This window comes from Ipomoea nil, unplaced genomic scaffold, assembly GCF_001879475.1.
Source record: "Ipomoea nil cultivar Tokyo-kokei standard unplaced genomic scaffold, Asagao_1.1 scaffold1407, whole genome shotgun sequence".
Classification (NCBI taxonomy): Eukaryota; Viridiplantae; Streptophyta; class Magnoliopsida; order Solanales; family Convolvulaceae; genus Ipomoea; species Ipomoea nil.
The window spans coordinates 111463-131819 of NW_017617835.1; the positions used below are offsets into that span (position 1 = coordinate 111463).

The 20357-nt window shown below is 35.5% G+C and overlaps 3 protein-coding genes across 4 annotated transcripts; all 3 read left to right on the top strand.

Annotated features, from left to right (window-relative positions):
• Positions 1–374: 374 nt before the first annotated feature.
• On the top strand, positions 375–4571 carry LOC109186539 (INO80 complex subunit D-like). 2 transcript variants are annotated; one of them, XM_019336560.1, is made up of 3 exons: positions 375–517; positions 2641–3326; positions 4157–4571. In XM_019336560.1, exons 2-3 carry the CDS (start codon positions 2830–2832, stop codon positions 4416–4418), a joined length of 759 nt encoding a protein of 252 aa, XP_019192105.1. In that variant the 5' UTR covers positions 375–517; positions 2641–2829; the 3' UTR covers positions 4419–4571. The 2 variants fall into 2 exon arrangements, with proteins under 2 accessions (XP_019192105.1, XP_019192107.1); XM_019336562.1 differs by lacking the exon at positions 375–517 and having other exon boundaries at positions 2633–2670; positions 2790–3326.
• Positions 4572–5317: 746 nt separating this feature from the next.
• LOC109186538 (succinate--CoA ligase [ADP-forming] subunit alpha-2, mitochondrial-like) lies at positions 5318–10335 on the top strand. The gene is made up of 7 exons (XM_019336559.1): positions 5318–5626; positions 6202–6411; positions 7348–7518; positions 7966–8089; positions 8744–8805; positions 9109–9190; positions 9867–10335. The coding sequence occupies exons 1-7, from the start codon at positions 5411–5413 to the stop codon at positions 10001–10003; spliced, it is 1002 nt and encodes a 333-aa protein (XP_019192104.1). The 5' UTR covers positions 5318–5410; the 3' UTR covers positions 10004–10335.
• A 2652-nt stretch (positions 10336–12987) lies between these two features.
• On the top strand, positions 12988–19599 carry LOC109186535 (protein CHROMATIN REMODELING 19). The gene is made up of 12 exons (XM_019336556.1): positions 12988–13702; positions 13800–13917; positions 14735–14775; positions 14854–15104; positions 16026–16206; positions 16934–17119; positions 17258–17431; positions 17524–17682; positions 18451–18528; positions 18621–18757; positions 18843–19061; positions 19143–19599. The coding sequence occupies exons 1-12, from the start codon at positions 13106–13108 to the stop codon at positions 19303–19305; spliced, it is 2304 nt and encodes a 767-aa protein (XP_019192101.1). The 5' UTR covers positions 12988–13105; the 3' UTR covers positions 19306–19599.
• The last annotated feature ends 758 nt before the right edge of the window (positions 19600–20357 follow it).

Consider the following 20357-nt stretch of genomic DNA (forward strand, 5'->3'; position numbering starts at 1 on the left):
TTTCATTTCTCAAAAAAATGCCTCCCACAGTCCCACTGGCCCTGTTTGATAAATGATTGTTAGGTGATAACGGTTAGTTGATTGTGATAATTAGAGGGTATAATTAATTGATAACATTAAATGTTGTAGAAAAGTGTTTGGTAATTAGCTGATAGTTGTTTGATATAATTTCTTTTCTAAAAAAGTTAATTGAAAAAGTTGCTAAAAATAATTTTTTAAATTTTAGCATTTTAAAGTTGCAAAGAGCTAACTAACAAAACACTTATATTGATATTTTAACTAAATCAAACAATTAATAGTGATCAAAAACCTAAAATTAGCCTATATTTTACCAAACAGGGCCACTGTCCCACATATTCAAAAAAAAAAAAAGAGTCTTTCAAAAGAAAATAATAATAAACTGAAGGAGGGCTGTTATCGGCGGTCGTGTTGAGCAGCCGCAGGCGTCTCTACTGCAGCGAGGAGTAGAAGCTCACGAGAGTCACAAGCTCACCTCGCCTTCTGTTAGGGGTCACAGGTCACTCCCTATACTTAGCATTTACAGCTATTGATTTGCTCGTTTTCTTTGAGGTCTTGCCTGTGTTTGGAGAAATGAGTAGGTTCCCTTGGTTGCTTTGCTTCATCTATCAAGTTTTGGGGAAAAGGGGGAAAAAAATTTGATCTTTCTGAAGTTCTTATTTATTTATATTTGTTTGATATCTTTACTCCAATTTATCTTTAGGGGTTTTGTTTTCAGTTTTTGGACTTGATGCAAGTAGATCTGGAGTTTCATAACTTTAGTCGAAATATTTGTGTTTGGTTGCTGAAAAACTGCAGGAAGATTTTAGCATTATTAAGTGAGTTTCTTGAAAAACAAGAGCCATGGTGTGTTTAAGATATCTGATGTTTTGCTATAAATTGTTTATACCTCTATTGGAGTCTGTTAATAATACAAGTGTAGCAGAGGTCAAAAATATTTGTGTATGTGTGTTTAGTTAGAACCAGAACTTCCGGTACTGGTTCCAAAAATGGATGAATCTTGACCGGACAAGAACGGGATGTGAATGTTTGGTATTTTCTGAAATGATTATATAGAACTACTATGTAGTGTGATGGCATTGTTACCATTCCAAATGGATGGTCACAGGATTGAACCCGGTGGTGGGGCATTGATTCTTTGGGCTGAAAAAGATTGAGAAAGTATAGAACAGATATTACCTTGTAAATAAATTTTAAAGAATCATGAGTGCTTTCTTGTATGTAGATTGGTTCATAATAGAGAAGAGTTTGATTTCTTATCTCTATATTTAGCATGCAAAAGGCTGGATCTTAACTTCTTCAATTGAATCGAGAAGACTTGATTACCCAAAATAAGAGCTGAATAAGTTAATGGCTGGAAAAGTGTGTTTTCTTTGAATATGGAATGTTTAACTGATGAGATGCTTGGTCCATTCATTTTCTTTCTATAGAATGTGTAGCAATTTGGAAAGTTACATTCTTTCTATAGAATGTACAGAATCAAGTTTGGTTGTCCATCCTTTTTGCTTTGATATATGGTATGCTTTGCTCTGATTATGCTTATGTTTCACTTTATTGGATGACGTTGCCCTTATTTTTTCAGTGTTTATTAGTTTAGCTGTCAATGTCCATTTCTTTGCTTGTACATAATAATGTAAATGGGGATTGGGGGGTCATTCATGAGTTTGAGTTTGTAAGTTTTATTTTTATTTTGGGTTAATTTCATGTGATATTTGGACCTTGAGCTTGATCTGCTTGATTAATCCTAATATGTATTGCAAAATGTTCCATTTTTAGTTGTGTATTCAAGAAAAAAACTTCCCTTTTTTAATTAATGGCATAGGATATCTAGACCCATAGATGTATGCCTAGCTCCCGATCAACATTAATCATTCACAACTTGACACTTTATTAGTGTATTAAAAAATGTAGAAGCTTTTAGAAAAAATCATGTAATAAGAATGCTAAATCATCTCCTCAACTGGTTATGCGAATTTTACTAATATTTCCATGAAAATTGTCTAAACGGAGTTGCTTTAGAGATTAGTCAAACTTTATGAAGATGGCAATAATATTTATGGAACCAACTAAGATAATTAATTGTTAATGTGCTTCACAACATTTCTTCTGCTGTGTATTAAAAAATATATTAAAAATTAATACACACCCTCATTTGAGTGACTAGAATTTATCATAGGGGAGATTAGATGTACTTAACCTTATGCATAAAGTGGCAATCCTTTTGACTTAAAAGGATTAATAGTAAGTAAAGGATATAGAGTGTACCCTATTTCAATTAGAAATGGAAGAATTACCTAATTAAGTTAGAAATAAAATCTTGGAGGGTTTCCTATTAGATTGTTTGCTAAAAGCTATTGTTTTTAACCGTCCAGTTTATTATTTCATATAAGAATAAATAGTTTGAATTTGGGAGGGTTAATTTTCATGCTTAACGGATTGAATAGACAGTACTCAGATTAATGGTACTAGGGTTGTGAATTTTGCACTTAACTATAGGAGCAAAACAGCTGCCTTATAGTCCCTTGATTTTCTAGATTGCTCTTATTTTTATGTTCTTAGATATTGAGCTAAAAGCTTTGTCATTTTTGTTTTTTGTTTTTTTTTTTTCCTTTTACTGCTCAGAAAATAGGCCAATTTTTGTAAGCGGTTAAGGTATTGTCCGAAACCACTTCGGCAGCCCCCTCCTATATCACTGTTGCTGCTCCCCACAGTTCAAATCCCTATCATGACTTCAACCCGAAAATTGAACTGAAAATTCCCATTAATTATAGCAGAGCAAATAACCCACATATCTCCTCTCTGGATTTCAACATGCCCGAGCCAATTTCTATACTGAACAATTCCTTGGCCCGAAATGCCATCTCTTCTTCCACCTCCCCGCCAATTTTAATTGATGGGCGTGAGGAAGATGTGGTTCTGGCTCGATCCAAAGTCTTGCATCGGATGGAGGTTTTGCGGCGACGCTCTCGTCGAATCAAGCAGCTTTCACGGATATATCGGGACTACTACTGGGCTTTGATGGAGGAGGTGAAGCTCAAGTACAGAGATTACTATTGGGAGTATGGAAAAAGCCCTTTTGAAGAAGACAGCGAAGAGAATAACATATCCAACGCAAACCATGTTGATTCTGCCCTGGGAACTGGGGAGAACCCAAACTGCAATACTCTTATCAGTAACAATGGTAGCAATAAGTGCGGGGTATGTAATTGCAAGTCGAAAGCCATGGCTTTGACAAGGTTCTGTCATATGCATATCCTATCAGACCCCAGGCAGAAGCTCTACAAGCCTTGCAGTTATGCGATCAAAAGGTTAGGCCTTTTTTTGATTTCATAAATTATATATTTTGTGAACCAGCTTGGTTGGCGTGAGTGGCCGTGCACTCTCATCCCTTAAGAGAGATCGGGAGTTCAAACCCCTTCTCGTATGGAAAAAAACCAATTTGGCCAGCACTCTGCCCCTTAATTGAGCCGGCCCGGTGCGAATGGGCCAATGGGGATTAGTTTGAGTATCGCAAATTATGCCGTGCAACAATGGTGTACACGGTTGCAAAAACAGCGTCGTTTTGATTAAAAACGACGCATCCAACTTTTAAAAAAAAATCAGTTTCGATTGCCGTTAACAGCGTTATGTTGTGCATAATTTGAACTGTATATCCAGAATGAATGAACTATATATCCAGAATGAATGAACTATATAGTTCAAATTATGCACAACATAACGCCGTTAACGGCAATCGAAACTGATTTTTTTTTTTTTTTTTTTAAAAGTCGGACATCAATACGACGTCGTTTTTGCAACCGTGTGCACCATGTTGCACAGCATAACATTTCTTTGAGTATGGTATGTGCTTAAAGGTGCCTCCTACTGTTAGGGTCTGCTCATGACACCTCATGGTCTAACCAAAATTATCTATTTTGTGTGTATACAAAAAGAACTTCACATGTATATGAGAGGTGTCTTTTCTTGATAAATGAAGTCTTACTGGTCATCTTATGTTTTGAGTTTTTCTTTTGGAAGAACTATATTTACGTAATTTAGAATGGTGCGTGCATGTTTTGTGCAGAAACGTGATTGTGGAGATATATTAGCTATTAGGAATTTGAGTTGTTAACAATATTTGTGTGCTATTTGTTTGCAGTTCTCCAACAGGGCCCATACTGTGTGGGAAGCCAGTTTTGAGATCCATGGTTCCTTGTCTCTGCAGTCCCCATCTAGAGAAGGCGGACAAATATGCAACCCGGGCTTTGAAGAAGGCTGGCCTGAATATATCTTCGACCAGTAAGCTCGCCCCCAAGTTTCAAGTCATAGTCGCCGAGTATGTCAACCAAATTCAGAACAGGAGAAGAGCATTGAAGGTTGCTTCTGAGAACTCGGAAACCAAGGAGGACAACTGCGCTTGAACGCGTCGGTTACTCCCGGGAACTAGGACTGTATATTTCTCAAAAAAAGAAAAAAAAAAAAAGGCATATAAAACACTTGTGCCCGAGGTTTTTTTTTTTTTTTTTGGGGTGCAAAAATGTACCTTGGAGTTGATTTCTGTTGTTTTTCTTTAATGTGTCCTGGCCTGTAGCTTGGAGTGACATTATATTTGTCTTTCTTTCATATAGTTTTTTTTTTTTTTTTTTTTTTTTTTTGTTTTTTTTTTTTTCATTTGTACAGTATATTGGTATTTTGGTAGTGATGAAACAATAGATTGAGATTTTAAATGACTTTATCAAGTTCATTCTCTATTTCGTTTCAAATTTATTAAAATATATTAGTAATAATAATAATAATAATAATAATGTTTGCCTTGTTTAATTCAATAGCTTTGGGATTAACTTTTAGTTGTTTGACTTAATCTTTTACACCTAAAAAAGGGGCGCATATTTAAATTTGGAGTAATTTTTATCATTAAAAGGATCAAATAAACTTCTAAATTTTACTTGAAAAATTAATTAAATTTTTAAATTTTAAAAAAATACAATTACACTCTTTAATTATTGTATTCAATGTAATAAAAACAATTATTGTACTCCGTGTAATAATAATTCTTATAATTTGCAATTAGTTTTACTGCCATAAAGTATTTAATCAATATTTGACATGATATCAATTTATATTATATTTTGAATGGTAATATAGGCACACAACGTCAGCACTATAGAATTTTACGTTATTTGTATGAAAATAGTAAATAATTGAATATGAGGTGTTATTTAAAATTATTTGAGAGGTCAAGAAATAATTTCAGCACAAATAAGGGGTCTAAGTGAAACAATCCATTTTCTTTCGCAAGTCGGGTCGAGCCGCCCCTTTGACGATTCCATTTCAAATCAAAAAAGAGGAGTAAACATAAGCTAAGCTACGAGAGAGAGAGAGAGAAAAAGAGAAAGAGAAAGAGAGAGTAGTTATGGCTTGGCAAACGGCGAGATTGATCGCGAACGTGTCAAAGAAGGTGAGGCCTATCACGCAATCACCGCTGTGGCAGCAGCAGCAGCACCGACTATTCGGATCCCCGGCGCCGGAAGTCTTCGTGGACAAGAACACCCGCGTCATATGTCAAGGTATCACGGGGAAGAACGGCACCTTCCACACCGAACAGGCCATCGAATATGGCACCAAAATGGTATTTTCTTCACTGCTTTTGATTTTATTTGATTTTATTTTGCCTCAGTGATTTGTTAGATCTCTCCCTGGAACATATGTCTTGCCACTTTAGACGTGATCTTTTTTTTTTTTTTTTTTTTTTGAATGGAATTGTAATGAAATGGAGAAATGAAAATGTGTTATTGAAGGAGGAAATGTTATCGTGATCTTAAACCAATATAACTAAATTCTCCTTCATCAAGGGAAATAGCAAACTAGAGCGAAAGGGAGAAATCCATGCTGTGAAAATGAAATGAGCCTTTTGGGAAAGTTCTACAAAAATAATTTATTTTTTGAACTACTGTTGTGTATAGGCATAGCTGTGATTATTCAACCTTCATTTGTGTTATGAAACAAATATTTTAATGGGTGACATCGGAAGGTGGTGATGATTTTGCTAGTTGGTTAGATGAATTTGGCTGGAGATTTCAATATTTTCCATCTTATTAGATGGTTCATTTTGTTTTAAGAGTGCAGAATTGAAAATGTGGCTAATTTTTTGATAGTGTATGGAACATGCTATATTCTCATTCTTACTTTCGTATGCTTGATTAGGTTGGTGGAGTCACCCCAAAAAAGGGTGGTACTGAACACCTTGGACTTCCAGTTTTCAACACTGTTGCAGACGCAAAAGCTGAAACCAAGGCTAATGCTTCAGTTATCTATGTACCTCCCCCCTTTGCTGGAGCAGCGATTATGGAGGCAATGGAAGCTGAATTAGATTTGGTTGTGTGCATCACAGAGGGAATTCCTCAGCATGATATGGTAAGCAGCATTCAATAAAATTTGTTGATCATAGCTGACAAAGGCAGTCTGTTGATGAACACTCAGACGATGGCGTACTAATTGGATAGTAAGTATCATAGAAAACGGTAATTATTTAGATGACATAACAAAAGGGCCCTGTAATGTCTATGTTTAAAGAGTTACTCATTTAGCCACTGGAATTGGAATAAACATAAATTATTCTTAGCTTTTTTTAAGCTCAAAGCTCTGCAACTTGAATAGCCTAAAGTATGCTAAAACTGCCAATTCAAATGTACAGTTAAAGTATAAAGGCATTGAACATAGGACCTAAATGGCTGCTTGACATCATTGGTAATCCTGATTTTATAGCCTATAAGTGAGTTTATATTTTAGAACAAACTTTCTATTGTCGGAGACAAGTGATTTAGCTTTAAAAAATGACAACAATAATATGAAAATTGCATCATTGCCTCTATCTCAGACTTGATGAAGCCCGAAGGATACTCTAGCATCTTGATATTATCCTAAGACTTTTCCTAATTAATATGTAACTAAGCACTTTACCAGAGAAAATTCCCTGGTCTTGACTCTTGAATGAAGACTCCAAGCTACATTAGCTTCATGCAAGGTTGAATTGGGAATGATTGTTTACAAACAATAAGAAATTATGTGGGCACTAAAGCCTTCTCATATTATTTTTAACTGGTTTGCTTTAATTCTGTGGTTGATGTGAATATGCTTAAATATTTAATGTTTCTACAAATGAGATGTTTCAAGGTTATTACCCTCTAGTTTTGAGGTTTTTGGTACTGAGAGTCGATCTTGGGGAACCTTCTGCTTAGGGCTTTTGCTTGTACTTGTACCTTGCTTATTGCATTGTCTGTCTTTTCAACATCTTGATTCCATTACTGGGTTGTCTTTACTCATTCCAGAGCTGATAATTGCCAATTGCAGGTTAAAGTAAAAGCTGCTCTTAAACAGCAGACCAAAACTCGTCTTATTGGTCCAAATTGCCCTGGTATCATCAAACCAGGTGAATGCAAAATTGGAATTATGCCTGGATACATTCACAAGCCTGGACGTATTGGAATTGTTTCTCGATCTGGCACATTGACATATGAAGCAGTAAGATACTAAGATATGTTCTTATTGGAATATTGTTTTCATGTTCAATTGCATTGAATTCTCCAACTGTTTTAAATTTAGACTGTCTGCTGATAAATTGAGTTGGGCAAAATATTTTCTATGAGTTTCTATTTAATGTTGGATTTTGCTATATCAGTTCTTTCTTTCAATCTGTGCTTCTACATAACTGCATTTGATGTTATCTTTGAAAAGACACTTGGATGAAAAAAATCCAACAAATGTTTGGGTGGCCACCTACTGTTTTAGCCTGCCATAGTTATTAGCTTCTACCTAGCCAGCAAGTATGGCCCTTTGCCATCCACTTGACCATCACACTCATGGTCTCTAACTCATAAATCATTAAATTGTGACGTGGAATGAATATTGAAAAAAAAAGAGGGAACTTTGCCATACAATTTTGTAATGATTCCATCTCTTATGTTTTAGGTTTTCCAAACAACTGCTGTTGGCCTTGGGCAATCAACCTGTGTGGGGATTGGTGGGGACCCTTTCAATGGTACAAATTTTGTTGATTGCTTAGAGCGATTTGTTGCTGACCCACAGACTGAAGGTAAATATTTTCCTATAGTATGCTGTGGCCATCGTATTTGTCCTTTGGCATGTTATTATGTTTGTTTCTTGGAATAACGTTTTGTTTAGCTGGTTGTTTGCATTCTTTCTCTATTTTTTTCTATTTAATTAGTTTATAGCAGAATTAGAGTTTGAAGCCATTGTAAAGCAACAAATTGATGATCAGTATGTAACTGAATATTTGTTATGGCTTTTTTTTAGTCAGAACATTTGTTATGTATGTTCTACTAAGGTGCATAAAGTACCATTATGTGTGACATTCCCAAATCTTTTCCTTACACCTTGGTAAACTTCCACATAATGTTCCTGCATAGTGTATGTTGGCTATTCTATTGCTCCATCTTTGATATCACTTGCAGTTGAGAACCAACTTGCGTGTTCTATCCTTAATTTACCTTGACTCTTTCAATTGGTGAACAAAAATTTGATGATCATTAAGAAACTAATCTCTCATAATCTGTAGCACTAGAAGATGTATTGGAGTCTTCATTGTGACAACTTTTATAGATTCACTTATTTCTCTAATTTCTCAATGAAACATGTACTTTAAGGTTCACTTTCTGCTCTGCACCTTGGTATTTACATGCCAATTATAATTTTATGTGTCTGATTGAGAATGCTTTGGCCACCCTAGGTATTGTTCTTATTGGTGAGATAGGTGGTACTGCAGAAGAGGAAGCTGCAGCCTTCATAAAGGTGAGCATTGGATGTCATTTATTTGACACATTGACTAGGGATTTCATAAACCAAGAATTGTGAAGTACACTATGGAATATTGCTTGTGAAATATTGAGGGTAGATTTAGTTGAATGTACAAGAATGTTGAAGGAACAACTTCAATAAATTTCCACCAGATTTAATCATGTTGGGATTTTATTGCATTTGTCTACTTGTTGTTTACATCTTTAGGTTACAAGTCTTTGAAATATTTATGGTGCCTAAAGAATTGTAATTGTTATACATGTGGCAACTGAGATGTCTATATTGCAACTGGAACAGGAAAGTGGGACTGAGAAGCCTGTTGTTGCTTTTATTGCTGGACTTACTGCCCCACCTGGACGGCGGATGGGTCATGCTGGAGGTAATGTGTTGTTATCTACTTATGTGTAGTTGCATACTCAGTCTTGTGAATTGTGATATTTTCTTTCTTTACCCTGATAGGCTTTTTGGTTTTGGCCGGGGGTTGGGGACTGCAATGGCAGTAAAAGGGGAGAAAGAAAGATTTCAATGAGTTTCAATTGATGCAGAAATATTTGAATGGGAATGGAAAATTAGCTTGAAAAACATTTTGCATGCAATTAATTCCTACTTCTGTTAAGGGGAGGATCAAGAGAGAATTAATTATTTGCAATTGCTAATAAATTCCAGCTGGGGAAAACCTGTGTTCTAATCCAATATATTGCATGGATGTTGGCAGTTTACCTATATGGTGTCTGATATTTCAACATTTATGACTTGTGCAAACCCATTTTTGTTATGGTACTCAGAGTTTAATAATGAGGCTTAACCTGTATCTGTAGTGTTGAGTGATATTCTCAGCAGCTAGTTTAATATAGAAGGAAGTATTGAGGAGTGGGGAGAATGGAGGGATCCAAGTTCATGGTTGTGTTTACGTAAAGAAACAAACTATTTTACCCATGGCTTATGGATTTCTTGTTCTCCAGAAATTTTTGGATTTATTTTCACTATGCAGCTTTACGGTTTTTGCCTGCTATATTTCATTACCTGATTCCTTTATCTACTGTTTGGATATGCAGCTATAGTTTCTGGGGGGAAGGGTACAGCTCAAGACAAAATCAGGACCCTTAAAGAAGCTGGTGTAACAGTATGTGAATCTCCAGCAAAACTTGGAACCACAATGCTTGATGTCTTCACAAAGAGGGGTCTTCTGTAAAGCATGAGTGGATATTTTTGGTTCATGAGTTTCTTCTTTTTCCCCGATTTTATTTCTTTTTGACTTGTGGTATATCCAACCATCATTGAAACGCATTTATCTGTTAACAACGTAGATAAATACAAGGCGGCTGTGCTGTTTTCTAGCATTCTTTAAAAGCCTGAAGTGTTTGGTTTTCATAGTGCTTCGACTGTCTACCCTGCTCCCAATCAATGTCCTCTCCAGGGGCATTGGTAGCATGCAATTTATTTCGTCCCCCGTTGTAAACAATGACTTGCGTTTTTATTAGCTTCCAATAATGAAAAGAACAGCTTTGTGGAGTAGTTGGCATACTAGACTATTGTAGCTATGAACTGATGAAGCAGGTCTATTTTTTTAGTACAAATTGTTGAAACATGGTTAAATTTTTTTGTGCATGAGCTAAAAGTTTCCCTATTACAACAAGTATACAGGTATTGTTACTATCAGTTGGTTAACTTTTATATTATGATGATGTGAGATTGCAAGCTTTGTTGGAGAGGCATTAGCAAGATGAGGTCTTTCTATGCCATATTACATGTTATGGCAAATGGCAATGTTTTTAGGTTATTGGGTGAACACAAATGATCTTGGTATATTTGTTACAAGTTAATACAAAAAAAGTGTGTGAAGCAATAACGCACCATATTATATTTTTATGTAGTGGTGGATATCAAAGAATGTAGAATGATATGATGACTAGCATTTGCAATCAATCCAAGGATATGATAAAACGGGTGGGAGTTTCACCATCTTATGGAGGTGGTTCTACTCATACTTTTTACTCTATTTTTTATTCCATGTTGAAGTGTCATTTTTTGATTGATTTAAATAGTTTATTTATTTATTTTTATTTACCCAATAAAATTTGTACACGTGGTGAGAATTATACTCCATGAGATCACATATATCATTTTCCAATTGTTAAAGGATTTAGTTCTATAAATTACGTAATGATTCGAGTCGAGTTTTGACTGAGCAACTTGATTCAAAACCTCTATCAAGACAACCATGACTATCAAGATTCAAATCTAGACCTGGCTCTGTCTACCTCTAGACAAAGGTAGAGGGTAGAGGTTGCCTTTGTCAACATCTAAGATCCAAATTTGGACATCTTGAGAGAAATAATAAAAACAACATTGGAAAAAAAAAAATAGCGATTAGTCGCTAATTGACAACCACTCTTAACGTGTCTGTGGATGATGTTGGTGCGCACAACGTATACCAACTTGTTTATATTTTATTATTTTTCCTCTCTTATGAGCCTCATAAAAAAAAACCTTTATCTAAGGATTTTTTTTTTTAAAGAAAAAAGAGTAATAAATGCGTTAAGTAGGAGCATGCAGTTCATATGCTTGGTAGGTGCTATTGGTGTGCAAAATGCACACCAACTAGTTGTGTTGTTTCAATCTACAATGAAACACACAAAAAACTTAGGGTCCGTTTACTAACAGAAAACTGTTCTCTGTTTTCATTTTTTAATTTTTCAGTTTTCATTCTCTGTTTTCTGTTTAGAAAACTTGTTTACTAACATAAACTGTTCTCTGTTTTCTGTTTTCTGTTTTCTAATTTTTTAGTTTTCACCTAAAACTTAGTTTAGATAATATTACTCCGTAATATTTTTGAGCTAATATTTAAAATTTTTTTTTTTTTTTGGATATATTCATTTGAATGACATGTATATGAATATATAACTTTTACTTTGAATTCTGATATATGTGAGATTTCAATATCGGATATCTAGACCGAACTTGCATTATGATGTAACATAATTAAAAATATTCGAACTAATAATATATTGAGTTCAATCAAAATCTAAAACATTATATAGAGTTTAATTCTTAATTTTGATAATGTAAATAATGTCTAACTTAAAAGTGTAAGCAAATAAATTATGTTTAAATAACTAAAGTAAGTAGAAAAGATATAAAATAGTGATAAGTAAAATAAGATGATAATGAATGTAATCATAGTAATGTGGTTATAGTGACATATAACTAAATAGATGATAGATAAACGTTCCCTTATATTCCTACAACAATATCATTTTCATCTTTCATACTCTCCCTCCCCCACACCTAAAAAAAAATCACAAAAAACTTTATTACTGTTAATGGATTACTCTAACTCTCTTAAATTGCCATACAACTTTATTTATAAGGTAGAGAGAGGAGAGTGAAAAATGTTGCTAAATATCAATTTTTTGTTAGAAAAGAAAATATAAAAAAAGTTGCATAAGGTTATTATGCTTAACGTCGCATGCATGTAACGTGCTTTCTTAACACGTTAGAGTAGTTGTTAACTAAATAACACGTTAGAGTAGTTCTTAACACGTGAAATTCCCCCGGACTAAAACACGGTACGCCGTGCCGGTGGGGATGGGTCTTTGACTTGAGGGTAGTAGGGATAGGATAGGATAGTTGGATCTCCATGAGCTTAGGCATCGTTCCCATCACTTGTGTGGGACGGGGAGCCTATTACAGACGAGGTGTGTGGATGAGTTGGTGAGGTTTGGGCTTACAAGGCTTGAATTTACCTTTTGATCTCTTTTGTGAGCCATTTTGGCCTTTTGATTTTGATATAGTAGACTTAGATGGTTGGGAGCTCTACACTTTGATTGGGGGGTCACTTTTGGGCCACCTCTTGTATATATTTAGATGGTTGTTTTGTTTTGTTATGGTCGAAATGGCCAAGGACTTGATTTGAGCCATAGTCCACTTTTGGGGCTATGGCGTATGCTTGTAGACTCTTAGTTTTGAAATAGAATAAATGCACAGTTTAAAAAAAAAACATTTTAAAAGTTTTTTATTTGCACTTTGAACTTGTAAAATACGGAGTATCATATAACAATTTTTTTTTTTTTTTGGAAATCTTACATCTTACGAAAATCTTAAAAGGATCACTTTAAAATTTTACGGAGTAATAAAACGTACTCCGTATAAATGAAGAAATATGTATCGGATTCTACATTTCTAGTTTTTCTACGGTTGTACACCTGTGCTTGCGGATTCTTTTCAAGTGCTGTCTGCTTGCTTCAATCCACTTTCAAAATTCCCTCCTATCCTCGCTAGGGTTCCGCCGGAAATGAAGCGATCCTTAGACTACTACGAGCTTTCCGACGACGAAGGGGCTGAAGAACACTCATTCCACCTCTCCCGTGTCCTTAAAACTGATTCCGCACCTCCGCCTCCTCCAATCGAGTCATTCGCTTATTCCAAAACTGACACTTCTTCGAAGCGTTCCAATTCCAATGTTATTGACATCGACGACAGCTCTTCGGAGGAAATCGAGGATAAAGTGGAGAATTTAGACGACGACGATGATGACGGCGTTGACGAGGAGCTCAAGGCGGTGAATAAAATCCGCAGCCGTCGCAGGTTCGTCATTGCCGATGAGGATGAGGATGATTGTGATGAAATGAAGTCTGCGAAGAAGCGGCGGGAGGTTTCGGGGTTTGACGATGAGGATGAAGAGCTGGAACTGGAGTTGAACTCGGAATTCGAAGACGATGAGGAGGAGCAGGAGGAAGAGAAGGATGAAATCGACGTTGTTGCCAAGGCATTGCATAAGTGCGGTAAGATATCTTCTGACCTGAAGAGAGAGTTGTATGGCTCAGCAGGCGTGGCTTGTGATCGGTTCTCTGAAGTTGAGGAAGCTTCTTCACTGAGAATGGTTACTCAGGTATATACTATATTCGTAAAATTGGAAATTTGAAATGCAACCATGCATATTGCTTCAAGTTGGGAATATTTACCAATTATTCTGCTTTTGTACCAAGGATGATGTAAATGAGGCTTGTGCAGCAGGGGACTCAGATTTTAAGCCAGTGCTGAAACCTTACCAGCTAGTAGGAGTCAATTTCCTTTTTCTGTTATACAGAAAGAAAATTGGAGGAGGTATTTATTACTAAAAGTCCTTGTTTGCTTGTTAGTTGTTTGATGCCAGATACAGAAGAGAACTGGTCTCTTTTATTTTCTAGTTAAACTGCATGTGATGCCTGCTTTGAATTACTCAAACGAGTACATTTTGGGGGAGATAGAGCTTACTACCAAAGATTACAATTAAGTGCAAACAACAGAAGGCAAGAGAGTAGGGCAGGAGGCTAGATTTATCCTCTACAAACAAAGAGTATTGTCATCTAGAAATTCTAAAATGTGGAATCAATAGCTGATCAATTCTAAGAAAGGTTGAATTTACGAGGAAGCTGCATCTGAATGCAAAAAAAGGGTCATGATTTTTATTGGAACTTGGAAGCCTTCACAGTCTGCCACCTTGGTATCTTTACCGGTAGGATAGAGGAACATAGTAGCCATGATTCTGTGTGAAACTTGCTAGTAAAAATTTCAAAGAGTTATAAACGTGCTGCATCTGAAGGAGAAGAATAATCTATGCGTATTACGTAAAAATCTTAACAAATTCCTGTCTACCATAGGGCAGCAGAAAGTATTAAAACTGGTTTCAGGGGTCTCATCAAAACTTAAATTCTTAAAGAAAATCTCATTGTACTCTTGTCTCTTGAGTTAGAAAGCAGTTCCATTACTTCAATTTTTATTATTATTATTATTATTTTTTATTTTTTTTTTGTTTCTTTTTTCCTTGTTTTATTATTATTATTATTATTATTATTATTATTATTATTATTATTATTATTATTATTATATTATGATTATTATTAATTTATTTTTTTAAATTCACGTTTCTTGAGTTTTGCAGCAATACTGGCAGATGAGATGGGTCTTGGCAAGACAATACAGGTTTCTAAACCTTGTTTTTCTTTATCAGTTTTATGCTGTTTGTTTTAATGCCGAATAATCAATTTATCTTTCTTGTAGGCCATAACATACTTGACCCTGCTCAAGCATTTGGAAGATGACCCTGGACCCCATTTAATTGTTTGCCCTGCTTCTCTTTTGGAGAACTGGGAAAGGGAGCTCAAAAAGTGGTGCCCAGATTTCACTGTCCTCCAATATCATGGTGCTTCTCGTTCTGCTTATTCGAAAGATTTGAGCTATCAGGCGAAGGCTGGATTACCACCCCAATTTAATGTTATACTTGTGTGTTACTCACTCTTTGAACGACACAGGTTTGTCTCTTTTGAAATCAAGATGATATATTTTAATTTTTGGTATATATAAAATTAAATTTCTATCAAATTGGAATGGCTGCCTCCTGACTTTGTGGGCTATACATTTAATTAAAGATTCACTTTACTAATATATTTACTACATGGACTTCCTCAAAGTTGCAAAAGGCGCTAGGCGCTAAGCGCTAGTCGGGCACCTAGGTGGTGCCTCGCGGCTGACTAATTAAAAAAAAAAAAAAACAAACAAAAAACAGTAGCAGCACCGCAGCAGTGACAGTTTCCATTTAATATTGGCATTTAGCCATGAACTACAAATCTACAATATATATCATATATGTTTGTTTGTTTAATCTACTGTGTCTGTGAGTACATGCTGGCTCTGGCTGTTGACGATGAGGCTGGCGATGGGCGTGTTGGGAAATTGTTGTGTTTTTGTTTGTTTGTTTGTTTGTTTGTTTGTTTTTTTTTTTTTTTTTTTTTTTCAAAACAACGTCGTTATGAGCGAAAAAAAAAATCAATTAAAAAAAATAACTCAGCCGACTCGGGCGCCTCGTCGGCCGACTTGGGCACCTTGTTGGCCGACTAGCAAGCGCCTAGGCGACTGCCTAGCCGATTTTTGCAACACTGGACTTTCTTGCATCAAATATGAATGAGTAGGATCAATCTGTATTTTTAATTTATACTCCATATCATGTACTCATCAACCCAAGTACCCAACTATAACATGATCATCTCTTGTTATAAAAGGAAGGGAATACTTGGCTGACCTATAAGGCTTTAAGCACAAAATGGTTCATTTTAATGGTTGTCAAAGTGTCATATCTAGATATCTAATTTCATTAATGTTATTGAACTTTCATATCTCATGTCTTACACTTAACAAAAAGAAAAACATGTCTCATGTTTAAAACTTATGCGCAGTGCACAGCAAAAAGATGACCGCAAAGTTTTAAAGCGGTGGCGATGGAGCTGTGTTTTAATGGATGAGGCTCATGCTTTGAAGGATAAAAATAGCTACAGATGGAAAAACTTAATGTCTGTGGCACGAAATGCAAACCAACGCCTAATGCTTACAGGGACACCACTACAGAATGATTTGCATGTATGTTAACTGTTTGTATTCCTTTTCTCAAATTGTGAGTATGCACTACATAACACCATGTTTTAGTTGTTGCTTCATAGTGCATTTACACTTTCAAATATATAGCTCATATTGCACATGGAATGCAAACCAATGCATAATGATAGTCTGAAGTCTGAAGAAGTTGGCTCAAGAAGTGAAGGGTACTTTGCCCTCATGGGGCTCTGAGATTGTCAATGCTCAATTTGTGCATCTCTTATATGGCTATTATTGAAAATGTGATGCATTGTTTAATATGGTTTATTGTCATTCCCAGATTGTGGTCTAAATGTTTCACTATACAGTTCTTGCTTCTTATATCTTCTGTTCCTATTGCTCTAAAATCAAATTTGAGCTTTGAATGTAAATGGTGCTCTTAATAAGCTGTTTTGTTAATTGTTATTCCCCAACGATTTTCTGCATAAATGTCCTTTCTGACTTCTTATTGTTCTTGAATTAGTAAACTGATGAACTATGCATTATAAATTTTAATACCTGATTCTATGAATGAGTGAATCTGTGATTTGCTTTGCTTTGTTTGAAGTATTGTGGCAATTATTTTATGAATGAGTAATGGATCTCCTGGATTCTTCTGAGATGTTACTTAGCAAATCAATTTTATATGTTTATGCAATTTATGGTATCTTTTCATATGAACAATTCTTTATTTTTGGTTTGACTTTTTTCAGTTAGTGGTTTTCCATTGCAGGAACTATGGTCTATGTTGGAGTTTATGATGCCTGATCTATTTGAAACAGGAGATGTTGATTTGAAAAAACTTTTAAATGCAGAAGATAAGGAATTAATTGCTCGAATAAAATCTATACTAGGACCATTTATTTTGAGAAGATTGAAATCAGATGTAATGAAGCAACTTGTACCTAAGATTCATAAGGTATCAAATATTCTTCATTTGCAATCTACTTTAACTTTCCCATCTGAAAGAACTTTTAGTTTTGTTCTTTTAACGAATTTCCTGATTAAATGTTTTCTTTATTCTATTGACTCGTTTTATTGGAAACATACACGGCAGATTCATTATGTATATATGGGTAAACAACAGGGAGGCTTGTATAAAGAAGCAATTGAAAATTACCGTGCAGCTTCTGAAGCTCGCACGCCGAAGCTATCAGGAACTGATTTGAATAATGCTGTTGGTATTCTTCCTCGAAGACAGATATCAAACTATTTTCTTGAATTCCGCAAGGTGCTGAAAGCTTTTGAGCTATATTGATAATTTTCATAGATCCTGTTACTATAAATAAAGGCTTTCTTATTGCTGGAGACCTTATCTTTCAGATTGCAAATCATCCATTGCTAGTAAGGCACTTTTACACTGATGATGATGCTATTCAAATAGCAAAAATGTTGCACCCAAGAGGTGTCTTTGGTTTTGAATGTACTTTGGACAGAGTGATTGAAGAGCTCAAGGGTTATAATGACTTCTCTATTCACAAGGTATTCTTTTTGTTTGGCTTCCATAGGGTGCACAAAGAATGCTGAGTCTTTCATAGTTTAGAGATTGTCCTATCCTTGAAGGTTCTCTGACTGAAGGAGAGATTGTGTGACTATATTATCTATGATGGGACACATGAGAAGTGTGGGTAGAGAAATAACATTAACGCCCTGGTATCTATGCCATAAAACTCAATTAGCTATATTTTTTTGTTTGCATCAATTTTCTATTGGACATCTTGAAATCTGTAAAGAAAAACAGTGGTTTGTCTTATACAGTACACAATAGAAGACACTATTTTGAAGTATAAAGATGGTTGAATTATATTAAGAGTTAATTCCATTTTTGGTCCTAGATTTATAGGTGTCATTTCACTCTTTGTCTTTTAGGCCTGTTGGACAACTGGTTGCAGAATGGATTTTGTTTTGATCTTAATTCCTGAATCTGAAAAAGCTTAGGGCCTTATGATAATTTATCTAAGCAGCCTAGCTGTCTTACTGATCAAATTAATTCCAATGCCCAATCAAATGAATGTAAGTACTTGTTTTCTCCCAATTTATATGACACCGTTTGACTGGGCAGAGTTAAATAAAATTTGAAAGGTTCACCTTGTGAACTGTCAACAAAGTCCATGTTCATTGAATTTTATTGTTTGATAAGTGTCTAATTCCATCTGCTTATAGGAAAGCCACATTGCTGATTCAGTTACGTATATATTTTAGTTTTATCAGTATGTATGCATTGGAATTGACATCCTCTGCTTCTTGCAGCTTTTACTTTATTATGGTGACAATGGTACAAAGGGAATTCTTTCAGAAGAACATGTTATGAGTTCAGCAAAATGCCAGGTACACCGTATGGTTTTGAAATTTGAGAAGTTGCCACTTGGTTTAGCTAATATTTATGATGAAATAATAATTCAAGGAGCTTTTTGCTGTAGGCACTAGCTGATCTCCTCCCTTCCCTAAAGCTATCAGGGCATCGGGTTCTTATATTTAGCCAATGGACATCAATGCTAGATATCCTTGAGTGGACGTTGGATGTCATTGGAATCACTTACAGGCGTCTTGATGGAAGGTACTGTACCAATGCTTGCCCCAATTCTTCAGATTTCTTTTGATTGAAGTTGGAATGCTAATTTTACTTGTATTTGTTATCTCAGTACTGCGGTGACAGAGAGACAAACTATTGTAGATACCTTCAATAAGGACACTTCGATAGATGTATGCTTGCTCTCCACGAGGGCAGGGGGACAGGGTTTGAATTTGACTGGTGCTGATACTGTAATAATACATGATATGGATTTTAATCCCCAAATGGATCGGCAAGCTGAAGACCGCTGTCATCGCATTGGACAGACAAAGCCAGTTACAATATTCAGGTATTTTTGTCACACTCATCTTTTCCTAAAGCATTCGAATTTCACGCTGCTGATATACTTTTGTTGACTTCCCTCTTCAAGACTGGTGACAAAAGAATCCGTTGATGAGAACGTATATGAAATTGCAAAGCGAAAACTCACATTGGATGCAGCCGTTCTTGAGAGTGGAGTTGAAGTGGAGAATGAAGGTGATATGTCTGTCAAGACTATGGGAGAGATTCTATCATCAATGTTACTTGGCTGATCAATTTCAGCAAGCCCCATTTCATTCTGCTTTTCCATTCTTTAACTAACTTTATTAATCGGCGGGAGATAAACTAGATAGCATTGGGTGCTTGTAGCAGGCAGGCTAGTTTTCCATATGTATCCAGTTCCCTCCCCTATATGATATGGGTCATGCTTCTAAAGGTCACATGTTCTACTAGATGTCTAGATGCATAGTAATTGTACTTTATGACAGTGGGTACCAGTGGGAGCTTGGCTCAATCTTTTCTTTTTTTGGGTTCCGCTATAGGAAATGAAGAATTAAATTTAGCCATTATATAGAGTGTCGTCTTATATTTTTGAAGTACAAGATCTTTGGCAGCTTTATATTTTTTATTATAATGAAGGGGATACCCTATATACACAACTATTTGCCTTAAGTGAGGTTCGAATCTTACACCTCCCACTTAGGGGAGCAATCGGATACCAGTGGACTACAAGCCACTTGGTAAGGCAGCTTTATATTTAGTCGGGCTATTCTCCAATCTCCTTCGGGAAGTATTATTCATATTGAAAACATTGGATTACTTGTGAGTTGTCCTTCTCTTGGAGCGAGATTTTAGGGTGATTGGTAATATTATTTATAGATAAAAAAGTTTAATACATATTATTTATATCATTTTTTCTTAATGGGTGCGCATCACATCATGAAGACGACTAATGCTTATAGTTAGTTGGAGTACATGTGTAATTGTCTACATTATGGTATTGCTTCCTTCTGATGTCCATCATGATAGAAGACTTGAGTCCACTAATGAAAACGTTGCATTACGTTCCACCCTGTTGTCGTCAACGACCGCTACCTATAAATCTCCTCGGACAGCCAAAGAAAGAAAGAACACATTTCAAAGTATACATGCGTACCTGACCGTTTGACCAAGTTAGCCACGATGACCAACCACCAATCTTGAATTCTAGAATGTCAAATGCTCCATACTACACCATTCAACCTTCTAAGCCCATGTATACTAGTTAAGCATATTATATCATGTCTCATGGCCTACATTGCAATGTAACTTAAAGAACTTGGAA

Bases quoted from the DNA above. Each gene is read 5' to 3' on its own strand.
- LOC109186539 (XM_019336560.1), top strand. From the start codon at position 2,830: ATGCCCGAGCCAATTTCTATACTGAACAATTCCTTGGCCCGAAATGCC. The intron at 3,327-4,156 runs GTTAGGCCTTTT...ATTTGTTTGCAG, and splicing joins TGCAGTTATGCGATCAAAAG to TTCTCCAACAGGGCCCATAC.
- LOC109186538 (XM_019336559.1), top strand. From the start codon at position 5,411: ATGGCTTGGCAAACGGCGAGATTGATCGCGAACGTGTCAAAGAAGGTG. The intron at 5,627-6,201 runs GTATTTTCTTCA...ATGCTTGATTAG, and splicing joins TCGAATATGGCACCAAAATG to GTTGGTGGAGTCACCCCAAA. The intron at 9,191-9,866 runs GTAATGTGTTGT...TTGGATATGCAG, and splicing joins GCGGATGGGTCATGCTGGAG to CTATAGTTTCTGGGGGGAAG.
- LOC109186535 (XM_019336556.1), top strand. From the start codon at position 13,106: ATGAAGCGATCCTTAGACTACTACGAGCTTTCCGACGACGAAGGGGCT. The intron at 13,918-14,734 runs GTATTTATTACT...TGAGTTTTGCAG, and splicing joins CAGAAAGAAAATTGGAGGAG to CAATACTGGCAGATGAGATG. The intron at 17,432-17,523 runs GTGCTGAAAGCT...CTTATCTTTCAG, and splicing joins ATTTTCTTGAATTCCGCAAG to ATTGCAAATCATCCATTGCT.